The sequence below is a fragment of the Halichoerus grypus genome, chromosome 10, assembly GCF_964656455.1.
Source record: "Halichoerus grypus chromosome 10, mHalGry1.hap1.1, whole genome shotgun sequence".
Taxonomy (NCBI): Eukaryota; Metazoa; Chordata; class Mammalia; order Carnivora; family Phocidae; genus Halichoerus; species Halichoerus grypus.
The window spans coordinates 139,001,807-139,018,135 of NC_135721.1; the positions used below are offsets into that span (position 1 = coordinate 139,001,807).

At 53.8% G+C, this 16,329-nt stretch overlaps 1 protein-coding gene across 1 annotated transcript in view; it reads left to right on the forward strand.

Moving 5' to 3' along the window:
* The window catches only part of MYT1 (myelin transcription factor 1), a 79,865-nt gene extending 69,449 nt beyond the window's left edge, over positions 1-10,416 (forward strand). Inside the window, exons 18-24 of the mRNA XM_078057412.1 lie at positions 469-531; positions 898-981; positions 4,772-4,993; positions 6,064-6,155; positions 6,784-6,887; positions 9,788-9,931; positions 10,276-10,416. Coding sequence (XP_077913538.1) covers positions 469-531; positions 898-981; positions 4,772-4,993; positions 6,064-6,155; positions 6,784-6,887; positions 9,788-9,931; positions 10,276-10,416 — 850 coding nt within the window. The remainder of the gene's footprint in view (positions 1-468; positions 532-897; positions 982-4,771; positions 4,994-6,063; positions 6,156-6,783; positions 6,888-9,787; positions 9,932-10,275) is intronic.
* The last annotated feature ends 5,913 nt before the right edge of the window (positions 10,417-16,329 follow it).

The following is a 16,329-nucleotide window of genomic DNA, read 5'->3' on the forward strand; positions in this document are numbered from 1 at the left end:
TGACGGCGCTGTGGATGGTGTGTCATGCGTGCTCAGTAGACATCAGTTCATTCGCTCAGATGGTGGCAATCCTCCATGAAAACAACCCCTCTTCCTCCTAGTCATGTCAAGGAAGATGAGCCCATCTTAACTGTTAGGGTTGCCTTTCTGAATGCTGTTTAAAGGCCCATATGTGTTCTGGAACCTTCTAGTCCAGCCTAAAACCCCATTGAAGGCTGAAATGGGAGCCCATGATTCCTGCAGTGGAGATATACTCTTGTCTTGGCCTTCTTGGACCCCTTGGGGAGACCGGGTGGCAACGTTCTGAAGGCCAGGCGTCATGGCGGCAGGCTGGCCAGGACATGCACGCCATTTCTGAGACCAGTGCTGAGGAGGCGGGTGGGCCCCCTCGGGGGCTGGGCACAGAGGGGGGCCCTTCTGGTCCAGTGTCTTCCCTGGCTCCGGTTCCAGCTCCGCTGTCCTCCACAGGTGCCCCACGCCCGGCTGTGACGGCTCTGGCCACATAACTGGGAACTACGCCTCACACCGAAGGTGAGCCTGCCATGCCCCGGGTGCCAGGCCAGATGGAGCGGGACGGGTCTCTTCCTCAGACAAAGTTGCAGTGCTCCAAATAAGACAATAATGTTGCTGGCAACTGGAGCCTGGTTCATCTCTGTCATCTGAATTGATGTTCCTGAAGCCCGATCAGGTCGCCCTCTGCCACCAGACCTAAAGGGCTCGTGGTGACACCTCCTGCCATCGGCCTCCTGCCCTTGAGAGTGCTCCAGGACAGAAGTTCCCTTGGGATCCCCTGGGGGGTGGCTGGCCACAGAGCTGGAAGGGATGGGTGGAGCAGATGGGTGTGAGAAGTTGCTGTTCTGGGACCACAGTGGCTTTTTTTTCCTTTTTCAAAACTAGCTTGTCAGGCTGCCCTCGTGCCAAGAAAAGTGGAGCCAGGGTGACACCCACCAAGGACGACAAGGAAGACCCCGAGCTGATGAAGTAAGTGGGGGTCTTGCTGACTCCTATGGTTGTTTTGCAGAATTGGGATGTTCCTGTATGTTATAATTTTAAAAAGCTCCTTCTAGGCTCCTTTTTCATCAGCACAGCTTGTCAATGACAATGCCCATTTTTACTGAAGTTCTCCTACTGTGCATGTGGACCCCTGTGAAGCTGTGAGCTGTGTGTGTTGTATCCAGAGCACACAGAGGCGCTGGCTTCCGTCTGGGCTCCTCAGATCTGGGGGTATTTGATGGGGCCAGGAGAGGCAAAGGGCCCTGCTGCCCGTGCACCTGGGGGGTCACCTGGGTGAGGGCTCAGGGCATGGAGCAGCCCCCCAGGGTGCTCATGGGTATTGAAACCTGCACAGCTGTGGTCTGATGGGAAAGGACAGGTGCAGGAGGCAAGGAGGAGAGGATGGTTAGAAAGATGATCAGTTTTTGAATTGTGTGTGTCTGCACACTCACATACCTTTGCAGGGGGCTGGTATGGAAGGGGGGAGCCCAGGAGGGTCACCCTGAACTGGGACCTCGACACTGCTGTGGGGAGGAGCAAGGACATCCTGGGCCTTACGTGATCGAAGTCCTTGATACCCACCACTGACCGTCTCATGGGGGTGCCTAACGTGTCATCAGGGGGATTGTGTGTGAACTCTGACCCTGTGAGTGCCCCACTTGGTAGGGGTTGCATCATTGCAAGTTTATGCTTCCAGAAGGGAACTTGCCCCCTGAACCCCCCCTTGCCGGTAGGGGCAAGGCTGGGCCACAGGGGCAAACAGAGTGATCCACCATTCAATTTTCCCAGGACTTTCAGAGCTGACAGTGAACAGAGCACTGGGTCCCCTTGCCAGCTGAGGAGTGGAAGGGAAGGGTTCTGGCTGCGTCGTGGCGCAGGCCTTGGGGCTGGCTTGGTCAGGGCATAGCCAGGCAGGTGCACAGAAAGCCCAGCTGCCCTGATTGCGTTGCCTTTGGGCCAAGAGTAGCTGGATGCTCACCCCTGCTGAGGGGAGCAACCTGGACCAAGAATCAGTAGCTCCTCCTTGGAGCTCACCCCAGCTGCACCTAAACATCTGCTTGGCCACAGAGGAGAGACCTGATTGACCAGCATCACATCCTTCCAAGGGGCTGGCCCCACCAGCTGTTTGGTGTAAAAAGGCTGTGGCTTGTTTATTTAATTTAGTTTTTACAATAAAACTATAATGAATGCTAACTCAAAAATGCAAAGTATGTGGATGTTGGTGTCATGAATGCAGCCCACTAAATGCTAGGATGGAGGAAGAACATTTATCCTTCTGAGAAGCCATATAAACACAAGCTGCTATGGATTAGAAAGGATCCTGCTGTAGGGTTATGATAAGTGAATTGTGCTGCATTTGCAAATGATTAAAATCAAGATCAGCATTTTTCAAGTTAACTGGGAAAAATGGTTTTCCTCCTCCTAATGTGCTGTCAACTTTGCTTTTTAAAAAACAAGATTTTTGCAGCCAAGTGGAGAATATGACTTAGAAGCAGGTCAGCATTTACAGGATGGATGAAGTTCCTAATGGCTCCATGGCAAGGCGGGGGGGGGGGGGTGCCCATTCAGCACCTCCATTTTATAGGGCCTCCTCCCCAGCCATAAACTTCAACTGTATTTATAACAACAAGTGCAGACCACAGCAGAAACTTTAATCGGTGCGTCAGGTCCTGTCGAGTGACGGGATTTTGTGAGCATGTGCTTGCTCGCTGTGATTGTGGAAGGCTGGTGGAGGAAGAGTTCCCTTTTATGACATCTTGTGTCTGCACCATTTGAGATTAAGTCATGTCAGTAGATTGTGGTAAATCCCTTTGGCCAAAACGAAATAACTGGCCATAAAAGTTTGTGGATGTTCCAGTGTGCGGGTTAGGAGCTCAACGCCCATCGCCTGTGGAGAGCCCCCCACCCCCACCACTGTCCCCAGCCACACCGACATGTGACAAAAGAGATGCGCCTCTGACCTTGGAGTCCTGGCGGCGCCACCACTGGCTCACCTGGGAGGCACAGAAGCTGACTGACTTGGCACCCCACACACATCTTAGTGTGAGGTCACCTGATAGCTCTGAAGATTTGGATACTGGATGTGGAGGGGAAGAAAAGCAGTGTTGCTGTCCACATGTCTGAAATACCCACTATGAATAAATTCCAGGGAATCATTCCTGATGAGGAGGGTTAGGGTTTTGCAAAGAATGTGAGTAAAAGGAATTCAGATTCAACTCTGTGTTGTAACCGTGAAGAGCTGCTTCTCATTTGGTCTTTTGATCTTGTTCTGTTGGGTGCTCAGACGTGCTTCAGTGTCCGCTGGGACCCCACAGCTGGGCGGTATCCAGGTGTGAGGGGCAGACATAGAGTGGATCCTCCCCAAGCTCCTTGCAGGGCCCGTGGCAGTATCTTCACTCTGGACTGCCTGCCGAGATGACCTTGGACCGGCTCAGGGCCATCCTGCATGTCTGAGGCCCATGTGTGTGGGACAAAGAAGAGAGAGGGATGGGCACCAAGAGAGGAGACAAATGAGGACGGATCCAGGCCAAGGAGGCTAGGAAAATGTCTGCAGTGGCCACCTTGGGGGCAAGGCCATAGTGTGGGGGCAACTTCCGGGCAGCAAGGCCCCGTCCCCTCACCTGCTGCGGCAGGAGCCCCCGGGCGGCCCTTGCCCTCCAAAAGACTTCCTGCCTCTGACTTCCCCACCCCAGAGACCTCTCTCTAAACTGGGGCAACATGTCCCTTTTCAAGGTCCTGTGTGTTTGGCAGGTCTGCGGCCCCTAAAAAGTGGGTAAAAACAAATGGCAAATTATATGAGTCTCTTTTGCTGGAGGGAGAAAACTGAGAACTTGCAGCTGCAGGATCTCATCCTTGGTCAGTTGTTGGTTCCTAGGTGGTCCTGAGCTCAGATCCCATGATCCTGAAATGTTGGTGCTCAGAAGGTATCTCAGGGAGTTCCTGGTCCAGGTCTGTCCTGAAGGCCATGAAGGTGGATGGCCAGAGCCCTCTGCATCAGCTGGTTTTCTGTGGTGCACGGATTCCAATGGCAGCATGAGGGGGATTCACTCTGAACCTTTCTCCAGTTACCTCACCTGTTCCTGGGGCTTGTGTTATTTCTTCAAGGGATTCTCTCCTTGTCCTGGAACAACGTGAACAAAGGAAAATACCATTCCAAGCCAGCCTCGGGCAGGAGGCACAATGGAATGTCTGAACCGAGTCTTTCTTGCATGAGCCCTGTGGCCTGGGTTCTTCCTTCCAGAACACACATTTCAGATGTGGCGAAGCTGGGACATCTATGGATATCATGCCTTGACAGTCTCATTTTGGGATGCTGTGGGGTGATGGGGCCTCTGCTGTCCCCACACTGCATGGCTACATGTGCACTTGTGACCTTCTGTGACCCCCAGGGCCCCCGGCACTTTGCTTGGTGCAATCCACAGGGTGTGGCCTCCACATTCCTGGGGTGATGTAGACGTGATGTGGCAGCAAGGTCTAGGTGTAGACCCAGAGGCTCCAGAGAGCTAGCCCAGGGCCCAGGGGCATCATGGCTCCTGAGGGGTGGAGAGAGAGGGTAGCTGCTGACCTTCCAGGGATGCGGGGGGCGTGAGGCTGCGGCTGGAGAGGGAACATGATCTCTGCTGCCTTCGTGTCTGGTTGGGAATGCTTCAGGAATCACTCGGACAGTGGGAGTTTATCCAGGAGGCCCCAGCAGTCTCAGTGTCTGGCTTGGGAGAGTCTCTGGGCTTCTCCTCCCTCCTCCAGTGCCCTGTGCTCACCTCTGACCTCTTTGTGCCAGGTGCCCTGTTCCAGGCTGTGTGGGGCTTGGTCACATCAGCGGCAAATACGCCTCCCACAGAAGTGCATCTGGCTGCCCACTGGCCGCACGGAGGCAGAAAGAGGGTTCCCTTAATGGCTCACCCTTTTCCTGGAAATCTCTGAAGAACGAGGGGCCTACCTGCCCCACTCCAGGCTGCGATGGCTCTGGCCACGCCAACGGTAGCTTCCTCACCCACAGGAGGTAACTGCCCTGCACACCCTGCGTTTCATCGGGACCCCAGCCTTGGGCATGTGAGCAAGGCTCTTCAGGAAGGGCCAGACTAGGGCTCCGTCGTGGCCTATAGTTTCTCTAGGGAAAAGCAAGGCCCAGAATGGTAGCCGACTGGGGGAAGCCATAGACAATCTGTTGGGACGAGATCATGGTGTTTGTGACACGTGTCACCCCATGTGGCTACTGTCATGAGCCCCCTTCTACAACCCAGTAGAGTCCCTCCAGCAAGAGTGAGCAGAGCCCTGAGTCTGGTGTGTGCATTCTGGAAACAGGCTGCCAGCTTCTCACGAAAGGCTTTGTCATACCTCATGCCCTGCCCCTCCCGCTGGGGCCTCTTCTTTGACTTTTGGGTCTAGGCCTCTGCCTGTTGTGGAAGGGACATGGTGGCGAGAGCCCTCCCTGCCTGGGCTCTCGCTTGCCCCCCAGTACCTGCTCCAGGGCTGGGGGGCCTTGGATCCCCCATTCTCTTCCTCTGTGTGTCAGGCAGCTGAGGTGTTGGCCGAGGTGCAGGGGGTTACCACACAGTCCTTCAGAAACCTTCTTTGTCTTTCTTTTGTTCTGCCCTTGTCTCTCCACCTACAAGATTAATTAGCTCATTCATTCCACAAGCCTTTACTGAGCGTCCACCACATACCAGGCCCCGAGACAGAGCAGAGAACAAGAGTTGATCTGAGCCAGGCGGGTGGGGCACTGACTATAAGCAAACAAATGAGTGAGGTACCTAGGATGGCCAAAGGGGTAGATGCTGTGGGGAGAATAGTGGCAGGGAGGAGTTAGGGAGGCCTCTCTGAGAAAGGGGTAAGGCGCTGGCCCCACACCATCTGGGGACGAACCTTTAAGGCAGTGGCCAGAGCTGGGAAAGGCCTGGGGGCTGGAGCCAGGGAACAGGGAGCAAAAGGAGATAAATGAGAAAGTTCCAAGCCAGGATCCTACCAGGCTGCCAGCCAGTGAGGACTTGGTTTCATTATGATGTGTCATCTTGGCCTGGCCCTTGGTGTGTGACTTTGGACTGGTTTTTGGTGTGTGACCTTTGCTTCCAGCTTATCCGGCTGTCCCAGAGCAACCTTTGCTGGAAAGAAGGGAAAAGTCTCAGGGGATGAGGTTCTCAGCACGAAGTTCAAGACGAGTGATGGTAAGGTTCCTGTAGTTCCTCCAAGTGATCTCTGTAACCTGGGTGAGTGAGCAGTGCTGGTGGAAGGGGTTAGGGAGCCAGAGTCCCTCCTGGAGTGAGTCATGGTGGAGACAGACCCCTGACCTGAGCCGACAGGTCTCCCAGCCTCAGCTCTGAACCCCTGGTTGCCTGGAGTCTGGGCTCCTGGCCCTCAAGTGGCCATGCTTGCTCTAACTTGGGTATTGGTAAGTGTTGGCATCAGAGAACCCTGCGGGCAGCATCAGAAGCCATGTTCTCGGGGTTTGTGGAGTTATGAATTCAGTTTCAAGGAAAAGGGAAGCTGAGGAAATTCAGCACCACCTGGAAAACTTCCATCTTTATCTTAGCAATTAATACCTGACAGAGAGATTTATATCCTCCTACCCATCACCCAGGGTCAGGAGGCAGATGTAGGCATATGGCTACTAGTCTCCAAGCCCGACTTTTCCAGCATGACATGTGGGATATGAGCTGCCTAGCATGCCAGGCCGGTTACCTCTGTTTGGAAAGGGTCCTTTGTTCCACCTAGAAAATAGGCCTCTACTGCAGCCCCACATGCTGGCCTGGGCGTAAAGCCAAGAGCCACAACCGAGGTTTTTCTCTGGAGCAGTATTGGAGAATGATGAGGAGATCAAGCAGCTGAACCAGGAGATTCGCGACCTGAATGAGTCCAACTCTGAGATGGAGGCCGCCATGGTGCAGCTGCAGTCCCAGGTGGGTGGCCCAGCTGCAGTCCCAGGTGCAGTCCCAGGTGGGTGGCCCAGCTGCAGTCCCAGGTGCAGTCCCAGGTGGGTGGCGCAGCTGCAGTCCCAGGTGCAGTCCCAGGTGGGTGGCACAACTGTAGTCCCAGCTGCAGTCCCAGGTGGGTGGCCCAGCTGCAGTCCCAGCTGCAGTCCCAGGTGGGTGGCCCAGCTGCAGTCCCAGGTGCAGTCCCAGGTGGGTGGCGCAGCTGCAGTCCCAGGTGCAGTCCCAGGTGGGTGGCGCAGCTGCAGTCCCAGGTGGGTGGCCCAGCTGCAGTCCCAGGTGCAGTCCCAGGTGGGTGGCGCAGCTGCAGTCCCAGGTGGGTGGTGTTGCCACCCAACCCAAGGGGGTCCTTGTCCTCAGCCTCCTCTTCCATGAGGCAGGAGAGCTGAGCTCGTCAAGGTTGCTGTTAGGCTGAGCTGACAGTGCAGCTCTCAGGGACACTCAGAACAAGCCACACCTGCCAGCTTTGGTAGTTCTTCTAGCAGTAGGGGTCCTGAGGTGCCCATGCTGGGGGTCCCATCAGGGTTAGTGGTCCCGTCAGGGTTGACTGTGGCCCTGTCAGTAGGAGTAGTATCACAGGCTAGGTTCTGAGGGCCTGGCTGGAGGCTGATTCTACCCCAGAGCTGCTGTATAGCAGCTTAGTAACCTGGCAAACCTGTTATCAGTCTGTACCTTGATGTCCTTACTGGTAGAATGGGGATGATAATAGGAATCAACTCTGTGAGGTTGTTGTAAGATAAACGCATTTCTATGGGAAAGTGTCTGACCCCAAAAGAGTCACTATTGTTGTGTGATAGGGTTACAAATTACTTTAAGTATATGTGTCATATCTCTCTGGTTTCCCCCAAATGAACATTGGTCATCAGAAAAAAAAATGCAATGAGGGCCTTATTTTGAAAAAAAGCCCTGTCCTTAGCTGTTGAGTAGGGGGCCAGAGCAAGAGCTGGGGGCACAGAAGGAGTGGCCACACATAGCTCTGTCCCCTACAGCTGGAGGGACAGAGGGACAAGGAGGTGACCGGGCCCTGCAGGATCTGAGGACAGAAAGGACAGATGGGAAGGTAGCCCTTCCCAGAGGCTGCAGTGTGACATATTAGAGCCCCATGTATCTTGTTATGCTGTCTCTTCTTCCATTGGCCAAGAGGCTTTTATGCTGACCTCCTGTGACTTGGAAGCCTAGATAAAAATAGCATCCGCCTGTAGAGATCAGGAAGGGTCTTCGTCTGCCATGCACCATCTTCCCCAGGCTCACAGGCAGTAGAAGCAGAGGAGTATTGGGGCATCTCTGGGTGCCGAGACACATCACTGGGTAACCACCACCCTCTGTCTCTCACTGCTCTCTCTCTTCCCGAAGTAACCTTGGGACAGCACCTCTGATGTCTTTTCTTTTCTTTTCTTTTTTTTTTAAAGATTTTATTTATTTATTTGAGAGAGAGAGAGAGAAACAGCATGAGAGGGGAGAGGGTCAGAGAGAGAAACAGACTCCCCGTTAAGCCAGGAGCCCGATGTGGGACTCGATCCCAGGACTCCGGGATCCTGACCTGAGTTGAAGGCAGTCGCTTAACCAACTGAGCCACCCAGGCGCCCTTTTCTTTTCTTTTTTAATCCTTTCTTTCTTTTCCTTTTTCTTTCTTTCTTTCTTTCTTTCTTTCTTTTTCTTTCTTTCTTTCTTTCTTTCTTTCTTTCTTTCTTTCTTTCTTTCTTCTTTCTTTCTTTCTTTCTTTTTCTTTCTTTCTTTCTTTCTTTCTTTCTTTCTTTCTCTTTCTTTCTTTCTTTCTTTCTTTCTTTCTTTCTTCTTTCTTTCTTCCTTTCTTCCTTTCTTTTTTTTTTTTTGCTGGTATCCATCTTTTTATTCACTAGCATCTTTTTGGACTGATTCAGAGCCCCCTTTCCTCTAGAGGGAGTTTTGAGTCCTGTGCTCTGCAGAAAGGCTCAGGCAAAGAGAAGGCAGGCCCCTAACTCCTACTCAAACTGTTTTAAGCCAAAGACTTTCACCAGGTGATGAAGCATGATGTTTCCCAGCCATGTGGTTGGAAGAAAGCACTCCACCCCATGCATTGCCCCCTAAAAGGCAGCTCACCTTTCTGCACCTAGGGGATGGCTCAGTGAGTCACACACATTGTGTGAGCTTGCCGCAGCCCAAGGCTCCCTTGAGATGCAGTCAGGTTGGGAGCTGCCCTCCCGAGCAAGTTTTCTCCAGACCGGGCCCCAGGGCAGGCTTCCCACCTTCCCCACACTGGCTATGAACCTCTGCATAGGATTGTGCTGACCCTGAGACTCACCTCTCCGATCACCTGAGCTGCCCAGAGCATTCAGGACTGCCACGACCATCAGCCCTGTTGTCACTGTCACTGTCACTGTCACTGTAAGGGTGTGCTGGAGGGTCATCGCTGGCTCCCCTCAGCTAGGAGCTGCAGAGGGAGAAGCAGTTGCCTGTTCTGCTTGCCTTCCACAGCTTTATTAGGGCATTTTGTTGGTCTTTCTGGTGGGGGAAAGACCCAAAGGTGGCCAGACACCCCACAAAGTGGATGCAGTATTCCCATTACAGACAAGGGAGAAGGGACATGGTGAACTTAACTGCGCAGCTAGTGGTGGGCTGGGATTTGAGCCCAGGGTGCTTTGGAGTCTGTGCTCCTCCCTGACCCTGCAGGACAGATGTGGCACAGAAGGCTATGGCCCCACACAGCCCCTGGCTCAGTCACTGCATCCCCTCCTCCATCCAGGGACCAGGGTCCCTGCCTCTTCACCCTCTCCCAGAGAGACATGAAGTGTGGCACAGTTAGCATGCTGGGTGTGTCCCAGGAGGACCTGAGGGATGTGGTCCATGGGACTCCCATGGCAGGAGGCATTTCCCATCTCGGTCTGGTGCAGATCTCCTCCATGGAAAAGAGCCTAAAGAACATCGAGGAGGAGAACAAGCTCATCGAGGAGCAGAATGAAGCCCTGTTTCTGGAGCTGTCGGGCCTGAGCCAGGCCCTCATCCAAAGTCTTGCCAACATCCGCCTTCCGCACATGGTAAGCAGGATGTGGCCCTGCGGGCACACAGCTGAGCTGGTAGCTGACCCCCAGGACTCTGGGGAAGGTGAGGAGGGCAGGGCACCCCTCTGCCACAAGGGCCCCGATCCAGGTGCTTTGCCCGGCAGGCTGCTGGCCGTGGTGGCTCTAGATCTCCTGAAGAGCTTAGGAATGCACAGCAGAATACTCATGGTTGTTTCAGCCCAAGGGTGCCAGTGGTGCCCCTGGTAGGTGTGGGCTTGTCTCAGGGGGCGTTCTATGTTCATCCATAGATTTCTGTGGCTTCTGAAAATCATGTGGCCCGTTGCACGGATGGAGCTTACTAACCTGGTTCTGTTCTCCAGGAGCCAATATGTGAGCAGAATTTTGATGCCTACGTGAGCACCCTCACTGACATGTATTCCAACCAGGAGTGCTACCAGAACCCCGAGAACAAGGACCTCCTGGAGAGCATCAAACGGGCTGTGAGGGGCATCCAGGTCTAGACCTCATCATCCAGAAGCCACCCCGCCAATCGGGACACCTGGGGCACCCCGACTTGGCTCCATCGTTTACCTCCCTTGCCCTGCCCCCGCAGTGGAGATTCCCAACTTGCAGTGACTAGTTGGCAGCCCAGGGCGGCCTCAGGTGGGCTTATCCAAAGGGGTGCCTGGAAATCCGTGTCCTTCTCGTTGCGCTTGCCAGGCTGGAGGCCTCGACCTCCCCACACAAGTGCAGGGGAAGGCGCGGCGTATTACAAAGTGATTTATTTTTGTTTTTTGAAAGAAATCTGAAGAGCAGCTCAAAGTCTCCAGTGGAAGCTCATGGACAAGGTTCTCAGGGAAGTTTTGGAGTTTGCAACCACAGTATTCCTTTGTCTGTCGAGGCTGGGAGGGTAGCCGTGGGCACGGGGCGGGTGGTGCGTGTGACAGTGTCAGCCTGGAGCATGCACCCCAGGGTGCGCATCTGCTTGGTGAGGTCAATGTGGCAAGTGTGTTTTCTGTTTTCATTTAATTCAGTTTTGTCTTAAGGATGGAATAAAGCACTGTTCCAGAGGGTTAGAAATAGACCTACAGCCCATGGTCAACTTGGGGACTCTAACCTGGGATGCCCCTGGACGTTCCACATGAAAGCACCTCACACATCTAGGGGTGGCTGGCACCCCCAGCCTGCACAGACATGTACAGCTTGGGGTCATGCTCCCTCTTGGGGCTGCAGCCTTCGGATCCAGGTCTGGGTCAGGGCCAGGGTCTCTGGCTCTCTGCGTATCCACCCGTGCCCGTGACCTGTCATTGCCGCATTATCCGGGTCACGGCCGAGCTCGACTGAGGTGGGGACGGCGTCAGCAAGTCAGGGAATAAATTCCTAATTCGGAGACCACCAAGATTCATTTCTTTTTAGATCCATTCAAGATGCGAAAAAAATTGTAATGGAAAGTGTTAAACACAATGTTCCTAACATGTAAATAGAGTCCAAATCGATTGTGACTACAATTCCAAGTTAGTATTTAAACGTAGAGAAATTGCACTTCCTGGAAGAAATAAAAAAGTAGTTAGTTTAATTATTCTGTAAATTATTTAATTTTGTCAAGATGTAAGTATTTATATTCACAACCTCTTATGTTAACATTTGCTATTTATTTAACATTTTTATTTATTAATTTTGTACTATTTCAACTAGACCCCACACCAGGACACCATGAGAGGGAAATCAATGCAATCAAAGCAAAATTAAAGATTGGACTATGAGATAGGCCACAAAAAAAATCTTGCTGTAACTCCTATATACAGAAGTCTTCTTATAATTTTGATGCAACCAACTTATTTTTTATATATTTTGTTATTTATTCTTTTAATAAGGGAATTTTTAAAAAAGTATTTTGTAACTGAGGAATTTTGATAATTTGGGGATATTTTTCCCTGGGTCCAATGGAAAGAAAGACTTTTTGGTTTTCTTTACCCCTTTGGTTCCTTTTGTTTCAGGTACGGACAACAGCAAGTGGAGTTCTGTATTTATTATTTGTTTACGTGTAGCGCGGGTGTGTGTGCTCTGGCGTGTTTCTCGTGTTGCGTCTGTGTGCCGGTTCCTGACGGCCGAGTCACGCTGCTGAGAAGGCGTGCCGGCCACAGGCAGCCCCGAGCAGTCCCCACTCACAGGCTCCCTGTCCCTCTGACAGCTCCAATACTGTGATCCCCTTCCTCAGGAAACGCGTGGAACCCACAGCACAGCACTTCTCGGTGTGTTTGCAGGGTGATTTCCTAATAAAAGTCCACTCTGACTGTGCACGGGAGTGGTGTGTGCTGTGACGTCGGTCTCTGTCACCTTCTTGGGGACTCTTCCATCTGGGTCTCTTCTTGACACCACGTGTGGAGCCAACATCTTTCCCCCGAGGTGTGGTTCTAGGAAGTCTAAGTCACAGTGCCCTGCCCCGTCCCACGTGACTGGGCATGCGCAGTGCACCACTTTCCCTTGGGCTCAGAGAGCAGTCTCCCTATTGGGGTTGTCAGACCGGGTGGGGTGGTGGGGGTGGTGGGGTTGCGGGGTGCAATGGGGGTTGCCACAGGCTGTCTCTTCCGGCCGCAAGGAGGAAGCCATCTGCAGTAGGAGAGAGTTTGGACATTCCGGAGGGAGGCAGAGCTGAGAAATGGAGAGATCACAGTGGAGGTGGAAGGAGGATGAGAGAACGCTGATCCTTTCAGAGCTCCTGGATCCAGCCATACTTGAAGATCGCCCACCCTTGCACTTCCCAGTTATGTGGGGCATGAACTCCCCCTCCCCCCTCCTCCCCTCCTCCTCTTCTTCTCCCCCCCATCCTTCTTCTTTTCCTTGTTGCTTAAGCTCTTGTGTTTGGCTTTTTGGTCTTGCTGTGGCAGCTCACTATTTTCACACTTTAGTGTCGGGTGGAGCTCTAGCTCTCCCAGGGTGAGACTTAGGCTTGGAGTTTCTAACCTGACTTAGGTTTGGATATTCAACCTGATCTGTCAACCCCTTTTGACCTCCCTGGGAATCTGGTCCTGAAGTCCAACCTGGAGCTCCCATCTGACCTGACAAAGGAAAATTCTTAGACATTCTGAGCCTCATTTCCAAACCATGTCTGAGTCAAACAGGGTCCAGGACACCTGGGGGCATCTGGTGTGTTTGGAGGGCAGTTGACCCTTAGGAGAGCTGCCCAGGGACCTTCACTGCACCCCAGACCCACGTCCCCACCCCTGCTCCCCATTGTCTTTGCCTCTCTCTTTTGCCTCTCAGTGTCTACAATGGGCAGGCCTCTGAAGCCTGGCCTCTTCTCTTCTGGAAACTTCTATGGCTCCCTCCTCCTCTCCTCCACTCTTCTCATCTGCCTGTCGCCCCTTCCTGGTTTCTGCCCCACCCTGCAGCTGCCCCTGTGGATGCTGTCCCCCTGTGTGCTCCTCAGAGCCTGCCCCAGTCCACATCCTGGCCTCCCTCCTCCCCTGGGTCAACATCCCTACAGCTCATGTCTGCCACATGCAGAGAACCACCTCACTGTCTCCCAAGCCTGCTTTTCCCAGTTCTAGCACTTTCTGGGACTCCACTTGGACATCCCACAGGCCACAGGACATGTACCCAGGTGACCACAGTAGCCCACTGGCTGCTCCCATCCTGGCCCTCCCCAGCCAGATACCTGCCATCACCCAGCTGAAGAGATCATGGCCACATGCAAGCTACCAAGAGGGGCCATCACACGGATGTCAACGTCACCACAGAACACCCACTGGGCCGTGGGTGCCGCCCAGACGGGGCACCCATGGGTGCTGCCCTAATGAGGGCAGTGTGTGACTTGAGGAAAAACAGGCGGTTATTTGGGTTACGTGTCTAGCTGTGCAGGGATGCATGTATTATGGCTCCAGCCATGCCCTGTCTACCATAGGGGACGGTGTAGACACGGTGACTGCTGAGCTCCAAGGGAGCCCCTCCCACTAACTGAGGTGTCTGCTTGGGCTGGTTCTGGCTCCTGAGGGCTGGCCACCCCACGCAGCAGCTTCTTGAGCCAGTATAGGTCTTAGGGGCACACCGGGAGCCCCACAGAATTGAGGAGCTGGTACCGTCTCAGCCCTGTGGGGTCATCCCCAGTCCGCCACTTCCAGGATGAGGGGGGGAGGGGCAGGGAAGCCCACAGAGCCACCCTGCTTCCCACGTGGGATCGTGGGAGTGGATGTAGAGGACGAAAGTACAGCTCCCTCCCCAGCACCCTGCCAGCGAACACCCCCTCATGGACCCACCCATCGCTGTTCATAGGGTACCTTCTGCCAAATTGGACACATTTCTGCCCGTGTCTTTCACACACTGTCAAAAATGTTTTCCTTGTATTTAATTCTGTTGCGGTTCTCTCTGTAGAAGTTGTCAAAATAGCAAAGGAGAAACCTGGTGCTGTTTATGTAAAGACAGTAAGGAATCCACCCAAGGCCCACCTGCTGTATCGTGAAGACCAAGCAGAAGTGCTTTGAAGTCCCACATCATGCCCCTTGGGCTACTGCTTGAGACCCAAGCAGAGCTTGATCATCCAAGACCCCATTAGGCACCAAACCTGGAAGGGCTCAGTCAGTCACAGCTGAGTCTCCCCACACAAAACCCTACCTGGCTCAGCCCTGAGCGGGTACAGGAGAGAAGTAATGACCTCTGAACACCATGGTGCAGGCACTGGGATTATCCCCATCATACAGCCCAGGAAACTGAGGCCCAGGAGGCTGCTCAGGGTCACACACAGGATTGGCTATGCAGCCAGGATTTACGCCAGGCCTCTGGCCCCTGGGGTCTGTTCTCCTCAGGAAGAGGAAGGGGTGCCAGCTCAGCTGAGCTCCATGGAGCAGTGGGCACGGAGGAGCCAGAGGAGAAGGTAGGAGGCACCAGGAAGAATCTGTCCAGGCGCAGTGTGGACAGACAGGTCTCCCAGTCTTGGGACAGTTGGCCTGGCAGACACCACTTCCTTCTGGGAAGCTCTGACCGTTCCTTAAGGTAGCTGGGACCAGATGCAGACTGGTCTCCTTGAGGTGGAGGCAGGTTCTCCAGCGACTTTTCTGGCTCCTCCTGCCTGCAGGGCTAAGCAGGGTGGACCATGTCCCTGCAGGGGCCTCTCCTTGCCCTCATCAGCTGGGCTGGGCTGTCACTAGAGCTGGCCAGGGGTTTCCCACAGGACAGTTAGGCTTGTCCAAGATCCCTTTTCTAGACCCCTAAAGGCAGTTTCTTCCCCTGCACACATTTTTAGTCAGTAACAGAAAGGACTAAGACGTGGTCCTTGTACTGGGACCACGGCCTCCAGAACATTCCTGATCATTCCCTAGCCACCACCACATTTGTACCCTCATGCTGTTCCCAGAGGTTATGACAGCTAGCTGCCTGGCCCTATCCCAGGTGCTGGCCCTCTGTGTGATTTCTGCCAAGTTGAGGTCTGAGGTGGGGCCTGAAAGCAGGTCTGGGATCACTGGGAGAGACCCCCAAGCACATTTCCTTCATGCAGTGCTGAATCTGGGGGGCCTTTCTGGGGTTTGGAACCCCTTGACTTTGAGAAACTATGTGTGCACGTGTGGGGGAGGGGGGATCTTTTTCCTAATCCACAGCCCTCCCACATTCTTGAGCAGTGGGGAAACTTCCTGACTCACAGTCCCAAAGTGTAGCCTATGAATATGACACTCATAATGGCCATGGGCTAGGGACCACCATTTGCACTGACTAGGCCCTGAGAAGTTGACTCTCTGTGCTGCAGTTTCCTTCTCAGCACAGAAAGAGTGGCCTATGAAGAAGTGAGACATGTGCATTCACCACAGTGGGGACCGGGTCATTCTGAAACAGCTGAAACATTTGGATGCTCCCACTCCCCACCAGCTCAGGGTCCCTGGGAAGCTGCCTCAGAGGCATCAGTAAGAGGGGCCTGTGATGATGGTGGTCTGCTTCAGGCCTCAAGGCTCACTCCATGCCCATAAAACCCTTCCCTAGACACCACCGACTCACCCCCGCAACCATGTTGGGGGTGTCCTGGGGCAGCTTTCAACAGTGTCATGATGCCCGATGCCCCCGCCCAGTGGTATGGGGGAAGGGGCTGATGCTGCTGCCCTGCATGTTGAGGCCCTCAGTCAGGACTGGTGACCTTCAAACATTGTTCAAGCACTCACACCCTTTACATGGAGTGTCACACAGAGCCGCTGTGCTGTTCTGGCCAAGGTAGAGGGTCCAAACTGGTGTGGCCTAAGGGAGATGCCCAGCACGTTTGGGAAATCTTAGACAGATGTTCCCTCAGAGTCTCTAGCTCCCTCCCTCCCCAGCTACGTACAGAGCCCAGGAGACCACATGGGGAGAATCAGCCAAGTACCGGATGTGTGCTCCGTGGGGGGTGGGGATAGGAAATGTGTCTGCACGGCGTGGCTGCATGGACGAGAGTTAGGGGTGTTGGGCAAGTCCCCTTC